We start from the raw sequence: 14904 nt of genomic DNA on the forward strand, positions 1-14904 counted from the left end.
CTGGTTTGGAGAATCATCCCATGCACCAACAGGTCACTGGTCCCATTCCTGGTCAGGGCACATTTCTTGGTTTCTTGGTTTTGGTTAGATCCCAGTGATACAGGAGGCAGCCAATTCCTGCATCTCTCTCTCTCTCTCTCTCTCTCCCTGCCCCCCTTACCCTCTCTCTATAATAGGTAGAACATATCCTCAGATAAGGATTTAAAAAAGAATCAGCCCAACTGGCATGGCTCAGTGGTTAAGCATCAACCTGTGAACCAGGAAGTCAGGGATCGATTCCTGGTCATGGGATATGCCCAAGTTGCAGGCTCAATTCCCAGTGGGAAGTGTGCAACTTAGAAACTATGGTTAGAGCAACACTGAATATAGTTAGATTAATTATAATCCATCTATATATATAAAAGCCTAAGCAACCAGCTGACTGGCTGGCAGCTATAATGCACAATGACCACCAGGGGCAAACACTCAATGCACAGGCATGGAAACATGGAACAGACTGATGAATCTTAGATGGAAGGAGGGAGGGAGGAGGGAGGGAAGAGATTAACCAAAGATCTTACATGCATACTAGAGGCCTGGTGAACAGATTCATGCACATGTGGGGTCCCTGGGACTGGCTTGTGGGGATCAGGCTGAAACTGGCTCTCTGACATCCCCCAAGGGGTCCCAGATTGTGAGAGGGCTCATGGCAGGCCAAGGGGCCCCACCAGTGGATTAACCCTTGCACTAGGCCTCTACTATATTATAAAAAATAATGGGTATGGAGACTACACTTAAAATGTATATTCAATTTAACTCAATAAGTATGTATTCCACAGTGGGCATATAGTAGTTAAGAAGTCAGATACTATCTCTGTCCTTAGGAAGCCAAACTTTTCATGAAATTGTAAATTGTAGCTACAGTGTGATTTCACCAGGCAAACTTTGTTAGCATGTGTGCTAATAATTAAATGAAAAATAAAGGAAAATATTTTGTGCCTGAATTTTAAGGCAGTGAGTAAAATTTTGAATGATTTTTTTTATTTGTGTGTTTTCTACAATATTGTTTAGGCAATACATTTAGAAATGATAAATTATGACTAACAATTACTCAATCCATTGGCACTAACATATTTTTGAGTTCTATTAGGTAACAGGTATCATGGTAAATATTTCACTTATATTTTCTCCTATAATCTTTATAATAACTGCATATGTTGAACTTTATCTTTAAAAAAATCAAGTTATTTGTCTAAAGTTAAACACCTAATAAATGGCTACATCCAGCATTGAGTGCCCATTTCCAAAAGCGCTGCTCTTAATCACTATTGCTAACTCATTGGAGAAGGTCCCATTTTCTCTGTGGATGTTCTATACCTCACTTAATTTCCTGTTGCTTTCATGCTGACATTAAACACTTAAAATAACTACCCTTAATCTGGCTGTGACCAGTGCAAGGTCTCCAAAGGGGTTTTCTGGCCCGGTACCAGAGATCCCAGATGGGAAACCCACACAAGCTGCCCTCCCAGGCCTACTTTGGCAGCATGTATTTCAATCCCAGATGGAAACTGCAAGTGAACAAAACCAAACTTAACAGCTCAAATATGCAGACTTAATTCAATTCAAATTCTTTTATTTTAAGTTAAATGTTTTAAAAGTTAAAATCAAAGGATGGATAATTGCTTGGTTAAAATTTTTCCATGTTGCCTTTTGACTATGAAATGTAGCCCTCTAAATCATAGAGACTAATTGAAAAATAATATTGTTTTGGCATACATCTTCCCCCTTTAATAAGCCACTTTCATGGGTTTTCCCTTAAGTCTTTGTGTTTTCCTCATTTATTAAATCCTTATTTCACCTGATCATGTTTGATACATCATGTACTCATAATCTGATAAGAAGGCAAAAGACTTTTCCCCTTTCAATAATGCGGTAAACCCAGATGGCCACAACAGTAAGATTATATATTTATATTTTAACCCTAGCTGTAGAGGTTAGGTTCCCCCTCATCAGTTCCTGGTATTCAAATTGTAATATTCCCAAGGATGTAGCATTAATATCAGCACTAAGAAAATGTTCTCTCTTCCACAAATGGAAAGACATACTTTTTACAGTAAAAATATTCTCAGCTAAATTGTTATGCCATCAGTCATCGAGTTGAGTAACTTTGGGCAATTTATATAATGTCTCTGACTTTCAATATCAGAGTAAAGGGACCAAGGGTAAAGATGGTTCTATGGATAAAGATCAGCTTATAAATGAATTTTTCTATTAAGCCAATAGCTCAGATTTTTTTTCTGCAGGAGAAATTCTGTCTCAATGGGAGGCTTTGTTTTCTTTCATAAGCCCTGACATTGATGGCTATATCTATGTGATGTGCTGTGTCTGTAATGACTACATGAAAATCTTTGTTTTGCTACCAGGAGCTTTATGTGTCCACATATATAATCTATATTCTCTTTGATAACTTCCCACTTATTTGATACTGAATGATCCTCCTCAGGCTCAAAAAAGTCTTACTTTGGGGTTTACATTTTACAAAAAAACGTATACCTCTATTAAATAGAAACTTAAATATATAATGTAAAGTAATTTAAAATCATCTCTCTACCTCATGTGGCTCCATTCCAAAGTGCAGGATGTCCCACTTGTCTTACTGTAGTTCCATGTAGTTATTTTATGCACATGTTAGAGATCATGTGTGAATGCATGTTGAGAATGGAGACCAAAAATTACCAAGTAGTAAATGGAAGAGGTTAATATTCACATTTTAGGAGGATTCACCTAAAGCTACCTTTAAGAGGCATTTCTCAATATATATAAAAGATATACTGTTATTTCAAAAATATTTTTAAATGATCCTTCCTGCCCTGCACATCATGCTGTTACAGTAAAGCTAAATATTAAACTAATTTGGAGGAAGAGATTGAAGCTACAGGAAGAAGTAAATTATGGAAAATGGAAGTTAAACAATATTTGCTGTAAGTTTAACTCACAAACTTTATCTTTTTAAAATATTTTTATTGGTTTCAGAGAGAGGAAGGGAGAGGGATAGAGAGATAGAAACATCAGTGATGAGAGAGAATCATTGATCGGCTGCCTCCTGCACACCCCTCACTGGGGATCCAGCCCGCATCTCGGCATGTGCCCTTGACCAGAATCAAAACTGGGACCCTTCACACCACAGTCCGGTGCTCTATCCACTGAGCCAAACTGGCTAGAGCACAAACTTTATTTTATAGGGAAGACATAGAATTCTATTTCTGTGAAGAGTTTCATTGAATTATAACGCCTGACTCTAATTGCTTAGGGGAAATTAATAACTTCTCATGATTTGAATTGTCTAAGAAAATCCTTATCCAGGTCTTTGAGGAAGATGTTTAGCTGAAGTTTCAACAAAGGGGAAGGAAAGAAGGAGACAAGTACTTGGACAGTGAGAGAGAAACAGCCAGAACTGCAGGTACAGTTAGATTCTCTGAGGGTAGAGTTATGGGAGCGTCTGAGGACTTACGGGAACTTGAGCTTTACTTCCACAGAGAGGACTGATTGGGTAACTAAGAGAGGGTCAGGTCATTGTACCTGCAGGATGGCTATTCCATACAACTCTTTGCAAGTACCAGCAATTGTGCCTTTGGGTTTTAGCCTTTGAGCAAAAAGGGGCCCAGGATTCACATTCAACAGTGGCATCTTACAGCAGAAGGAGCAGAGCTAGTCATGGTGAGTGTACTAGCAAAAGAACCATGAATTTTCCCATTATCCTGAAACCAAGTAAGCTAGCAGAGCACCATGATGAGTAATATTGGGTATTCTTCTAGGTTAGCTAAAAGGGCCTTATTCCAGGTTTAAGCTAATCTGGGAAAAATGTAAATGTGGCATTTCTCACTTAAAGATTTTATAGAATACATCTATATATACTACATGTAAAATAAGTTCTACTGTCACTGAGAAGCCACAAGTATTTTTGAAAGCAGGTTACTTTGATAGATTTATAAAGATTTAAGTAGAAATCTTGTTTCCAAAGATGAAGCATTTTTGGTTTTGAATATTCAGCAAAAAGTATGTGATGTCTTGCAGGAGAAGGATTGAGGAGAATATAAACAATGATTTAAATATCAGCAGCAATTTCAGATGAGTCTATGTACATGTTTGTTACATGGCAGAGTATTTGCATAACCACTCACCCACCCAACCACTGGGATTAAATCTCATCATATTGTCAGTTTAACAAATTCTCAGACCACTTTTTCTTAAATCTTTACACAGATGTCAAGACAGTTAGGTGCTAGATATCTAAATGGAAAAAAATATGATTTCCTGAAATCTGTCAGCTCCTACTTTCGTATAATTCATCATAAATATTAATTATCTCTACAGCAGCAAAAGTGGTAGCAAAAAGATAAATCACTTTTTAGACAAAGTGAATACTTTATAACAATGAAGAAATATAAATATTTAAGTAAATATATTCTGAGTGTGCTACATGTAAAATTTTACCGAAACATTATTTATATACTTTTATTGTATAATTAGAAATAATCCCCATAATAAATATTTGTACATTTGAGACTTGTAAAAGATACCTCTTCTCTGGTACTTCAGAGCTTCTTGGCCTCATCTGTATCTTGCTTGTACCCTCTGCTATGGATATCAACTTTGCATAAATATTTATAGCACCGTTCCTATTCCTGTGCCATGTATCTCTTATTTTCTGCTCCCAAGACTCCCATTTATTGAAAGGCTTATGAAGCAATGGGACTTATGAAAAATATTTGACTATTACCTTTCTTGGATAAAACTCTGATAAATGGAAAATAGGAAGTACTTGAGTAATGTTCCTCCTCACCATCCCCAAAAGAGACTGTCCTGAGATGCAATTTATGTACCTTATTAGTAGCTAGAATATTAGTAATCAATTGCATTTTCTAGCAGCCAATTCAATAGCATGTCTAGTAATTGGATTTTCCTTTTTCTCTCCTTCACTCACCTCTTTCCCTCTTTCCTCACCCCTGCTCCCTGGTATTACACTTCGCAATAACATGGTCTCAGATAAGCCCTTCACCTCAGGCTCTGCTTTCTGTGAAACCCACGTTAAAACAAGACCTTCTATATAGTGGCCTGTGAATTGTTTATCCAGTTATTATATATTATTGAGACAGAAAATGTATTTTTAATCTATCTTTAATTTTTAAAGGTGCTATATATTCACATTATAAAAGAAAAGGTGGATTATTTAATTAAAATACATATGTACCTGTCTCTTGATCTGTTTTTGTTCATCAGTTTATGTTGTTCATTATATTCCATAAATGAGTGAAACCTCAGAGGGAAGGTAGGGGAGGGTGGGGGTAAGGGGGGAGATCAACCAAAGGACTTGTGTGCATGCATATAAGCCTGGCCAATGGGCACAGACAACAGAGGGGTGAGGGCATGAGTGGGGGGTGGCGGGCCAATGGGGCAATAAGGACACATATGCAATACCTTAATCAATAAAGAAAAAACTTATAAAAAAAAGAAACATTTTTTTTGTTCTTTCTATAAAATATGCTATTTTGTGTAAAATGATAATCAATCTATTTTATTTGGAAGAATAAACAAAGAAATGTTTACATAAAAATATATATGTATCATATCTTTTTAATTGTCAATGTATTCATATATAATTATGTGCGCTTCTATACATGAGGATTGTGTTTAAAAAGTGTATAATTTTTTAAAAAGCATTCCGTGCACATAAAGCAAAACCTATATAAAACATCACAAAATGGAAAATGAGCAAACAATTAATTACTAGTATTAAATATTATTGGGAGTTCTAGTCCACAATGATGACAAGGAAAGCTCCTGAATGGACAATCACATCTATAGCTACAAATGGAGCAATTTTCTCAAAAAGAAATCCAGAAACTAGCTGAGTAGCTTCTACAAATTGAGCAAACAAGAAACTACTAAAAAAAAAAAAAATAGAGAGTCGAAAAGTCTGAGACACACTCTGTCACAAGCCCCAGCCTGACCACAGCAACATGCACAACTCCCAGCTTCTCCCTCAGGGGCAAAGTGTTTGGGCACAACATCAGTGCCCCAAATTTTTAGAATTCCACCTGAGAGAGGAACCCCTGAAATACTAGCTCTGAAACTTGATAGGGTTTGTATCCACAAGAACCAGAAGAATACAACAAACAATGAATGAGTTCTTAATGGGCTCAGGAGGACTCGCCGTGGGCTAAAGACAGAATTTACCTCCATAAATATCAGCTTTCCTTCAGAAAACCTCGACACCTTCCATAGCCTTGTAAGCAAAGTTCCTACTCATCATCAGCTCATCAGGTCTTCTACAATATATCCCCAACCCACATTTCTATTGTCTACATTTATTTTATTTAGCTTACAATGACTTCCCACCTCTTATTTTATGTACTCATTCTAGATTAATGATACCTAAATAGAGAAGAGACATAAAATAATATTTATCTCCTTTTCTGTTGTACACTGGAAGCTTCTCCTGCCTTTTGTCACTCTAAATTTTTGTTGATTGAGTGATGAGAGAGAGAGAGATTTGTTGTTAGGGATGACATTCTAACTAACTGAGCTACCCAGCCTTTTGTAACTCTATAAAGAATCATCTATGGTAACTTTTAGTCTGTTGTTAGCTGAACAATATTCTTTACCCCAAGGCAATTATTTCCTGATTCCCAGAATCTATGGATGCCACTTCATAAGGCAAAAAGAGGCTTTGAAAATCTGATGGAGTTAAGAAGTTGAGGCAGGAATTATTGTGAGATTCTGGATTATGCACATGGCCTGATGTAATCACAAGGGGCCTTATAGGAGGGGTGCAGCAGGAGTCAGAGCTTGAGAAAAAGAGCCTGTGATGATGAAAGCAGAGATTGGAGTGATGCACTCTAATGATGGAGGAAGGAGCCCCAAGCCAAGAAAACTAGATGGCATTTAAGAGCTAAAAAAGCCAAAGAAGTGAGTTCTCTTCTGGTGACTCCGGAGAGAAACAACCATGTGCATACCTTGACTTGGTGTTAGCAAGTCAAACTGATTTTGGACTTCTACCGTCCAGAACTCTAAGAGAATGAATTTGTGTTGCTTTAAAACACCAAGTTTGAAATGCTCTGTTACAGCAGCAACAGGAAACTAATGTGGACTTACGTACTTGGAAATGGGGTGCCATTGTAATAACGTCCTAAATATGTGGAAGTGGCTTTTGATTTGGGTGAGGAATAAAAGGTTGAAGCATTTTGAATATCATGGTGTAGTAAGGCAATATCATTTTAGAAAATACTTAAGTCATTGTAAACATACTATTGATAAAAATATGGATTTTAAAGGTGCCAATGGTAAGGACTTAGAAGCAAATGAGGCACATGTGATTAAAAATGGTAAGAGCCCTAGCTGGTTTGGCTCAATGGATAGAGCATTGGCTTGGGGACCAAAGGGTCCTGGGTTCAATTTCTGTCAAGGGCAGGTACCTTGGTTGCAGGTTCCTCCCTGGCCCAGGCCCTAGTCGGGGCTTGTGCAGGAGGCAACCAATCAATGTGTTTCTCTCACATCATATTTCATTCTGTCTTTCTATCTCTCTTCCACTCTCCCTAAAAACCAATGGAAAAATATTCTCGGGTGAAGATTAACCAAAAATAAATAAATAAATAGGAGGACCGTTTTTGTATAGTGGCAAACACTTCACTGAATTGTATTTTACAATTATGGGAAAAGCAAAACTTATAAGCTATGAATTTGGATATTCAATAGAGATGTGCAAGTAAATGTTAAAGGTATAGCCTACTTTGTTCTTCCTGCTTGTAGTTTAATGTGACAGGAAAACACTCTTAAGCAAAAAGAAACCAGGACATGATTTGGTATCCTCAGCCTATCCTAATTGCAAAAGATGCTAATATTAGGCGATTCACTGTTAGGAAAGTGTTCACAGGAAAGACAAAGTGCAGTTGAACAAACTTTTGCTAGTGACTCAAAAGAGACAAAGATCGCAATGTAGTTAGTCACACTGAGGTCTATTTGAATAGATTAGTAATGTAACCCATGAAATCTGTCAGCCCTATCAGAGAAAGTAAAAAGTTAGAATGGTTTATCTAGGAAATTCCTGTAGAGAAGCCTCCTGCCTATACACATGAAATACACAGGGGTTCACACAATTTTTGAGAACACAGAAGCACTGCAAGCTTGCCTAAATGGGACAGGGAGGGACTGAAAGAAGACTGTAAGGCCCTCAAAATTCCACAAGAAAAGACATAGGATAACAAAAATAGTCAGTTTTAAATATGCTACCTTTCAGGAAAAAGGAAGGCTGTATTCCCAGTGTCCAGTTTGGCATGTAAGAAGCTTTGAAGTTGTCATTCTATCCTAACATATCTAAGAACTTGGACAAACTGAAAAATTAACAACTCTTTCTGGACCTGTCAGGAACCTTACATCACAGGGCCAACCACTGGGCCTAAAATTGAGGAGACAGACAGGCAGATACAGATAATCCCACTTAATTGACAGAAATTTATTAGCAGTGGCAGGTTAGAAAAATCTAAACTGTTATTAAATTTATGGAGGCTCAAAGTGGATAATTCTGAGTTAAAAACCACAAGAGAACCCAAAGAGCTTACACCTTTTGAAAATTTTAGCTCCAGGATCTCTCTTTGTGAGGTTTTCATAGTAAAAATCAAAGAAAAATCCCTATTACTTCCAGCAGGGGGCAGAGAAAAGTAACCATTTTGGAGCTATGCAAAAGCATTTTGTCCTCAATAAGGCCTGCCCCAATAAAATAACTAAACAAAGAAATATAATCAATATGTTAGGAAAGGAAATAAAATAAAATCCCATTAAAAGCTTAATCAATAGAGAAAATCAATTAAATCAAAAGCTACATCTTTGAAAAGGTCAATAAAATCAATAAACCTGTAGACTTCTGACTCAAGAATGTTATATTAACTCTTCCCTGGTACTCAAGCCTACCGGCCTGCTCTGAAAATTTTGAACTTGACCTCCTCCACAATTACATGAGCTGATTCCGTAAAATCAATCTCAATCTCTCAATCTCTTTCCCTAATAAAAAGGCATAAATTAAAAGCATATGTGGCCTCTAGAAACATATTATCTAGAGCAGGGGTCCTCAAACTTTTTAAACAGGGGGCCAGTTCACTGTCCCTCAGACCGTTGGAGGGCCAGACTATAGTTTAAAAAAAAAACACTATGAACAAATTCCTATGCACACTGCACATATCTTATTTTGAAGTAAAAAACAAAACGGGAACAAATACAATATTTGTCTTTGCATGTGTCCTGTGGGCCGTAGTTTGAGGACCCCTGATCTAGAGACTCCATAAGGAACTGGAGTCAGCTGTGTTGCCACATTGAATACAGCCCAATGAATCTAATTTTGCACTTCTGGTCACCAGAATTGTAAATGAATACATTTGTATTGTTTTAAGTTTATGGTAATTTGCTAGAGTAGCCATAAGAAACTAATACAGGGCCTTATCTTTACTTAATTAGTAAAATATTTCTGTCCTAGTATGTTGTTTTAGATAACAATACCACACCTCTTTTTAAAGGACAAGTGTAACTGACTCAACCTGTGTCTCACTTTACGTTATTTCAGCCCTCCTTTTCACTCTAGTTTTTACTATGTCATTAAGTGTACAGATCCAATTCATGGCAGCTCACCTCAGCTACACAGAGTAGCTTCACTTCTCTCCTGAGCTTCTCTTCCACTCCCCGTAGGTCAATGTCCAGAAAATTGTCAGCCATTGAGGGAGTTAAACCCTATGTGTCTACTTTTAACTAGTGTGAATGGCTGCTAGTGGAAATTATTTTCTTCTTCTGAAACTCAAGGACAGTAAAGAAACACTTTCTACTTGGTTTCTCTGAGGTATCTAGCAAGATGAATCCCCAGTTTTCCACTGTAGTTAAGACCTGATCGTTTATTTTTGGATTGGCTTTCTTTCTTCCCTTTTAAACCCTTCCTACTCCCACTTCTATCCCTTGGGATCACTTTCAAAAATAAACTAGCTGCATAAAAGCCCATACTTCGTGCCAGCTTTATGGGGAAACTAGCCTACATTGGTTGGCAACAGAAATAACCTTGGAAATCATACCATGAGAATAAGATTCTAAAACTAGAACACTTACCAGTCAGAGAGCAATAAGGATGTGTTGCTGGCAGTAAGCAGAATGTGATAAGCCTTGCATGATATAGCATCAGAGTCACTAAGGATTTTAGCAATTACAGATTGAGATTAGGTCAATGCAGGTAGGAGGTAAAACTTTAGCTTCTGTGGTAGTTTTAAGGGTTAACATTTTTATTAGTAGGCAACGGTACGTATAAAGTTGGTGATTTGACTGTTTTTTATTTACAGCTCCAAAAGCTTGAAGAAATAAAGTGTTAGACTCGGGTAACTATTCTTTGAAAATAAGAAGGCCTCCATGACAACATTTTAAAAGAGCCTCCTCTCCTACAATTGCCAAGTAGAAGTCCAAGACTGACATATAAAGGTAGCTGCTAATTCTATACCTTGGTAGGTCTCTTATGCCAAAGACAAGGTGCTAATAGAAAAAAGAAAAGAGACTTGAGGTCTGCACTATTCGTTGGATTGTATAAGCTTGGAACCTTGAACTTCTAGATTCGCTTGACTTCTCAGACCCAGCACAGGCAGTTTGCTTTTGCTTGTAATAGAAAAGATGCCTCTCATTCCCTGAGGTTCCTGCAAAGCCGCCAGAGGCAGCTGCCTTGCAAGGTCACATTTGTTTTCACTAAAAAATGCCCCCGCCTCTCTTTTTTATCACCTCCACCATAACAAATACAGACAGGAAAATAAGGCCCCTTATCAGGAATAGGTAGACAGGACAGGCATGGGGAGAGGGACAAGGGAGGGAGGGAGAGAGAGAATGAATCATTAAGCGAAACAGATAAAATGCTAACAATAGATGAATATACATGAATGTATATGGGTTTTCAATTTGCGATTGCTATTTTTCGGTAAGTCTAAAATTACTTCCAAATAAAAGAATTTAAAGTAGACATTTTCCAAAATGCACTTTAAAGAAATGAGGAAAAACAAGGCTCTTCCTCAAGAGATCCCTAAATGTTACATCCCTAAGGAGAGCAAGAGTTCAACAAGTATTCTTTGATTTTAGAATTTTAAGGGAGTTTAAAATCTTTTTAAGTTTATACTCAACATCCCAAACACATTTCAGGAATAAGTCTTAGATGATTAGGTGGATGGGTAGCTTTTATATCCAATAAAACATTTTCCTTAGACATGCCAGAGCAAGAGGTTGTGAAATTGCTGTGAGCTGGTTCAAAAGTAATCCAAGTCCTTGCTTGCATTCCAAACAAGCAACATCAAAAAGGAAGCCCAAGGAGCAGGTTGTTCTTTAAGTCATTGACTCCTTTGACCCTCAGAAATAGCTGAATCTTAATGGACAAAATAGTATTCATGAAATTGAATTTTCTAAAACCTTAGAAAGTAAGAAGCTTTGAAAATCTCCGTAACGAATCACCCTTCTAACTTTAGCTAAACATTGATAGGAAAGATGTATACTCGTGATATCTGACAGGAAAAGAAAATTTAAAAATATGACTGAGATTATTTGTTTTGTTGTTCCAACTGATGAAATATTTCACCCACTTTTATAATTTACTGTTCAAATACAAATGGTGCCCTGGCAAGTATTATTCAGTGATTACAGAATCAGCCCACACACCAAAGTTTTTTGGGTTTGAGCCCTGACCCCAGTCAGGACTGTATGGGAGGAAACAAATCAATGTGTCTCTCACATCAATGTTTCCCTCCCCTCCCCTCCCCTCCCCTCCCCTCCCCTCCCCTCCCTCCCCTCCCCTCCCCTCCCCTCCCCTCCCCTCCCCTCCCCTCCCCTCCCCTCCCCTCTCCTCTCCTCTCCTCTCCTCTCCTCTCCTCTCCTCTCTTTTCCTTCCCCACCCTGCCTTCCACTCTTTCTAAAAATCAATGGAAAAAATATCCTTGGGTGAGGATTAACAAATTACAAATGGTAAAATTCTTCAACTACTGCCATCATATTGGAACCATTTAGGATGTATTGATCTTTACTTCTCTAATCTGACCTTAAAATCTTTAACAGCTCTTTCTTCTTTCTCTCACATTACCGAAGCAACATTTGGATTGAACCCACACAGAAAATGGCACCAGAGAATGCATGCAGAGTAAGGGGACAGAAATAGTTTTCAGTACTTATTCTCAACACAAAATCATTGATTATGAAAACAATACACGCATGACAGTAACTTTGGAGGAGTCCAAAAGTTCAGTGGAGAGGGCCAAGCACCCTGTTAGAGGAAGAAAAATACAAGAATGGATACATCGGGGAAGATAAGAAAGTTTCATATTACCTGTGACATTCTGTCTTCAAAGCATCTCAGTGCCAAGAGAAACCTTTTGGGCCCCTGATTTTTCCATGGGGTAAAGTGAGATCATGGTGAGTGCCCAGCTTCCCCAGCCATTTGGGACACTGCCACTTCTTTATTGCCCCACCCAGGACACTTAGGGGATAATCATAGCTGAAGAAACTAGGGGTAGGTAGGACTACAGAAAAAGTGGTGGGGATTCACAACAGCCACAGAAAACTCAACAAAGGACATAGTTTCTACTTACTGATGACTTCTCAGCAGATGCCTTGCAGGCCAGGAGAGAGTGGATGACATATTCAACATGCTGGGGTTGCAAATGAAGAAAACTATACCCAGAAAAAGTATCCTTTAAAATGAAGAAGAAATAAAGGCTTTCGCAGACAAATAAAAGATGAGGGATTTTATCACCACTAGATTTATCTTGAAAATAAGGCCAAAGGGTGCCCTTCAAGTTGAAATAGAAGGATGCTAATTAGTAATGGAAAACATGGAAGTGTAGAACTCCCTGGTCAAAGTAAGTATATAGTAAAATTCAGAATACTCTAACACTATAATATTGGTGCACAAAATACTTTTAACTCTAGCATACAAGTTACAAGGCAAAAGTACTAAAAATAATGAAAGCTATAATATTTTGCTGCATACACAATTCTAACAGATGTAAATTTTGACATCAACAACACAAAATGTTGGAGGGGAGTAAAAGTATAGAATTTTGTGATTAAAGTTGTTATGAGCTTAAAATGGACAGTTATAAATAGAAGATGTTTTATGTAAGCTAATAATAACCACACAAATGTGTAATATATATATAATATGCAAAAGATAAGAGAAAGGAATCAAAGCATACCACTAAATAAGTCATAAAATCACAAAATCACAAATCAGGACAGCAAGACAGGAAGAAAAGAACAAATGAACTATAAAACACTCACAAAACAATTAACAAAATATGAATAATAAGTCTTTATCTATAAATAATTAAATATAATTAGATTAAATTCTCCAACTAAAAGACATAGAATGGGTGAATTTTTTTTTTTTTACCATGAAACAAAACTTTTATTAACATTTTGAACAGATTCAGTTATTACTGAACTGGTAATTTCTAAACTTAAATTGGGGCAAATGGCTAGAATGCAGAGCAGTGCCATCACTGGCACTATGAATGCAAAACTGAAGAATTAACAGCCACCCCTCAGACGCAGGACCAGGTACAGGGTGGACTCTTTCTGGATGTTGTAGTCAGAAAGAGTGCAGCCATCTTCCAGCTGCTTGCCTGCAAAGATGAGCCTCTGCTGGTCAGGAGGGATGCCTTCCTTATCCTGGATCTTGGCCTTCACATTCTCAATGGTATCACTGGGCTCCACCTCCAGGGTGATGGTCTTTCCGGTCAGGGTCTTCACGAAGATCTGCATACCACCCCTCAGACGCAGGACCAGGTGCAGGGTGGACTCTTTCTGGATGTTGTAGTCAGAAAGAATGCAGCCCTCTTCCAGCTGCTTGCCTGCAAAGATGAGCCTCTGCTGGTCAGGAGGGATGCCTTCCTTATCCTGGATCTTGGCTTTAACATTCTCAATGGTGTCACTGGGCTCCACCTCTAGGGTGATGGTCTTGCCAGTCAGGGTCTTTACGAAGATTTGCATTTTGACCTGTTAGCGAGTGCGAAAATACCGCAAGTCCAAACCCGTCAAGTCCCCTCAACAACGACACAGCCCCTACAACGTCTTAAAAGATCCAACAATATGTTGTCTACAATAGACTACATTTGGGCTTAAGAACACATATAGGCTGAAAGTAAAGGGATGAAAAAAGATATTCCATGCACATGGTAAACAAAAGAGAGTAGAGGCAACTATACTCATATTATTTAAAATAGATTGAAGCACTGTGACAAGAGACAAAGATAGTCATTATCCATATATATATATATATACTGGAGGCCCGGTGCACAAAAATTTGTGCACTCGAGGGGGGGTGTCCCTCAACCTGGCCTGTGCCCTCTCGCAATCTGGGACCCCTCAGGGGATGACCACCTGCTGGCTTAGGCCTGCTCCCAGGGGGATTGGGCCTAAGCTGGCAATCAGACATCCCTCTGGCAGCCCAGCAGCCCTTGGGGGATGTCCACTTGCCAGCGGGGACCAGGCCTAAGCTGCAGTCGGACAACCTTAGCACTGCTGAGAAGGCAGGAGAGGTACCCACCACCACCGCTGTACTGGCAGCCATCAGCCTGGCTTGTGGCTGAGCAGAGCTCCTCCATGTGGGAGCGCACTGACCACCAGGGGGCAGCTCCTGCATTGAGCATCTGCCCCCTGGTGGTCAGTGTGTGTCATAGTGACCAGTCATTCCCAATCTTTCTGCTGTTAGGGTCAGTTTTCATATTACCCTTTCATTATATAGGATAGAGGCCTGGTGCATGGGCGGGGGCTGTCTGGTTTGCCCTGAAGGGTGTCCCGGATCAGAGTGGGTGTCCCGCTTGGGTGCCTGGCCAGCCTGGGTGAGGGGCTGAGGGCCGTTTTCAGGCTGGC

General features: G+C 38.7%; 1 protein-coding gene across 1 annotated transcript; it reads right to left on the bottom strand.

Moving 5' to 3' along the window:
* Positions 1-13408: 13408 nt before the first annotated feature.
* On the bottom strand, positions 13409-14100 carry LOC118677213 (polyubiquitin-like). Its single transcript, XM_036352160.1, has one exon. The coding sequence runs from the start codon at positions 14020-14022 to the stop codon at positions 13561-13563; it is 462 nt and encodes a 153-aa protein (XP_036208053.1). The 5' UTR covers positions 14023-14100; the 3' UTR covers positions 13409-13560.
* Positions 14101-14904: the final 804 nt, after the last annotated feature.

The sequence above is a fragment of the Myotis myotis genome, unplaced genomic scaffold (genome assembly GCF_014108235.1).
Source record: "Myotis myotis isolate mMyoMyo1 unplaced genomic scaffold, mMyoMyo1.p scaffold_m19_p_2, whole genome shotgun sequence".
NCBI classification, from domain to species: Eukaryota; Metazoa; Chordata; class Mammalia; order Chiroptera; family Vespertilionidae; genus Myotis; species Myotis myotis.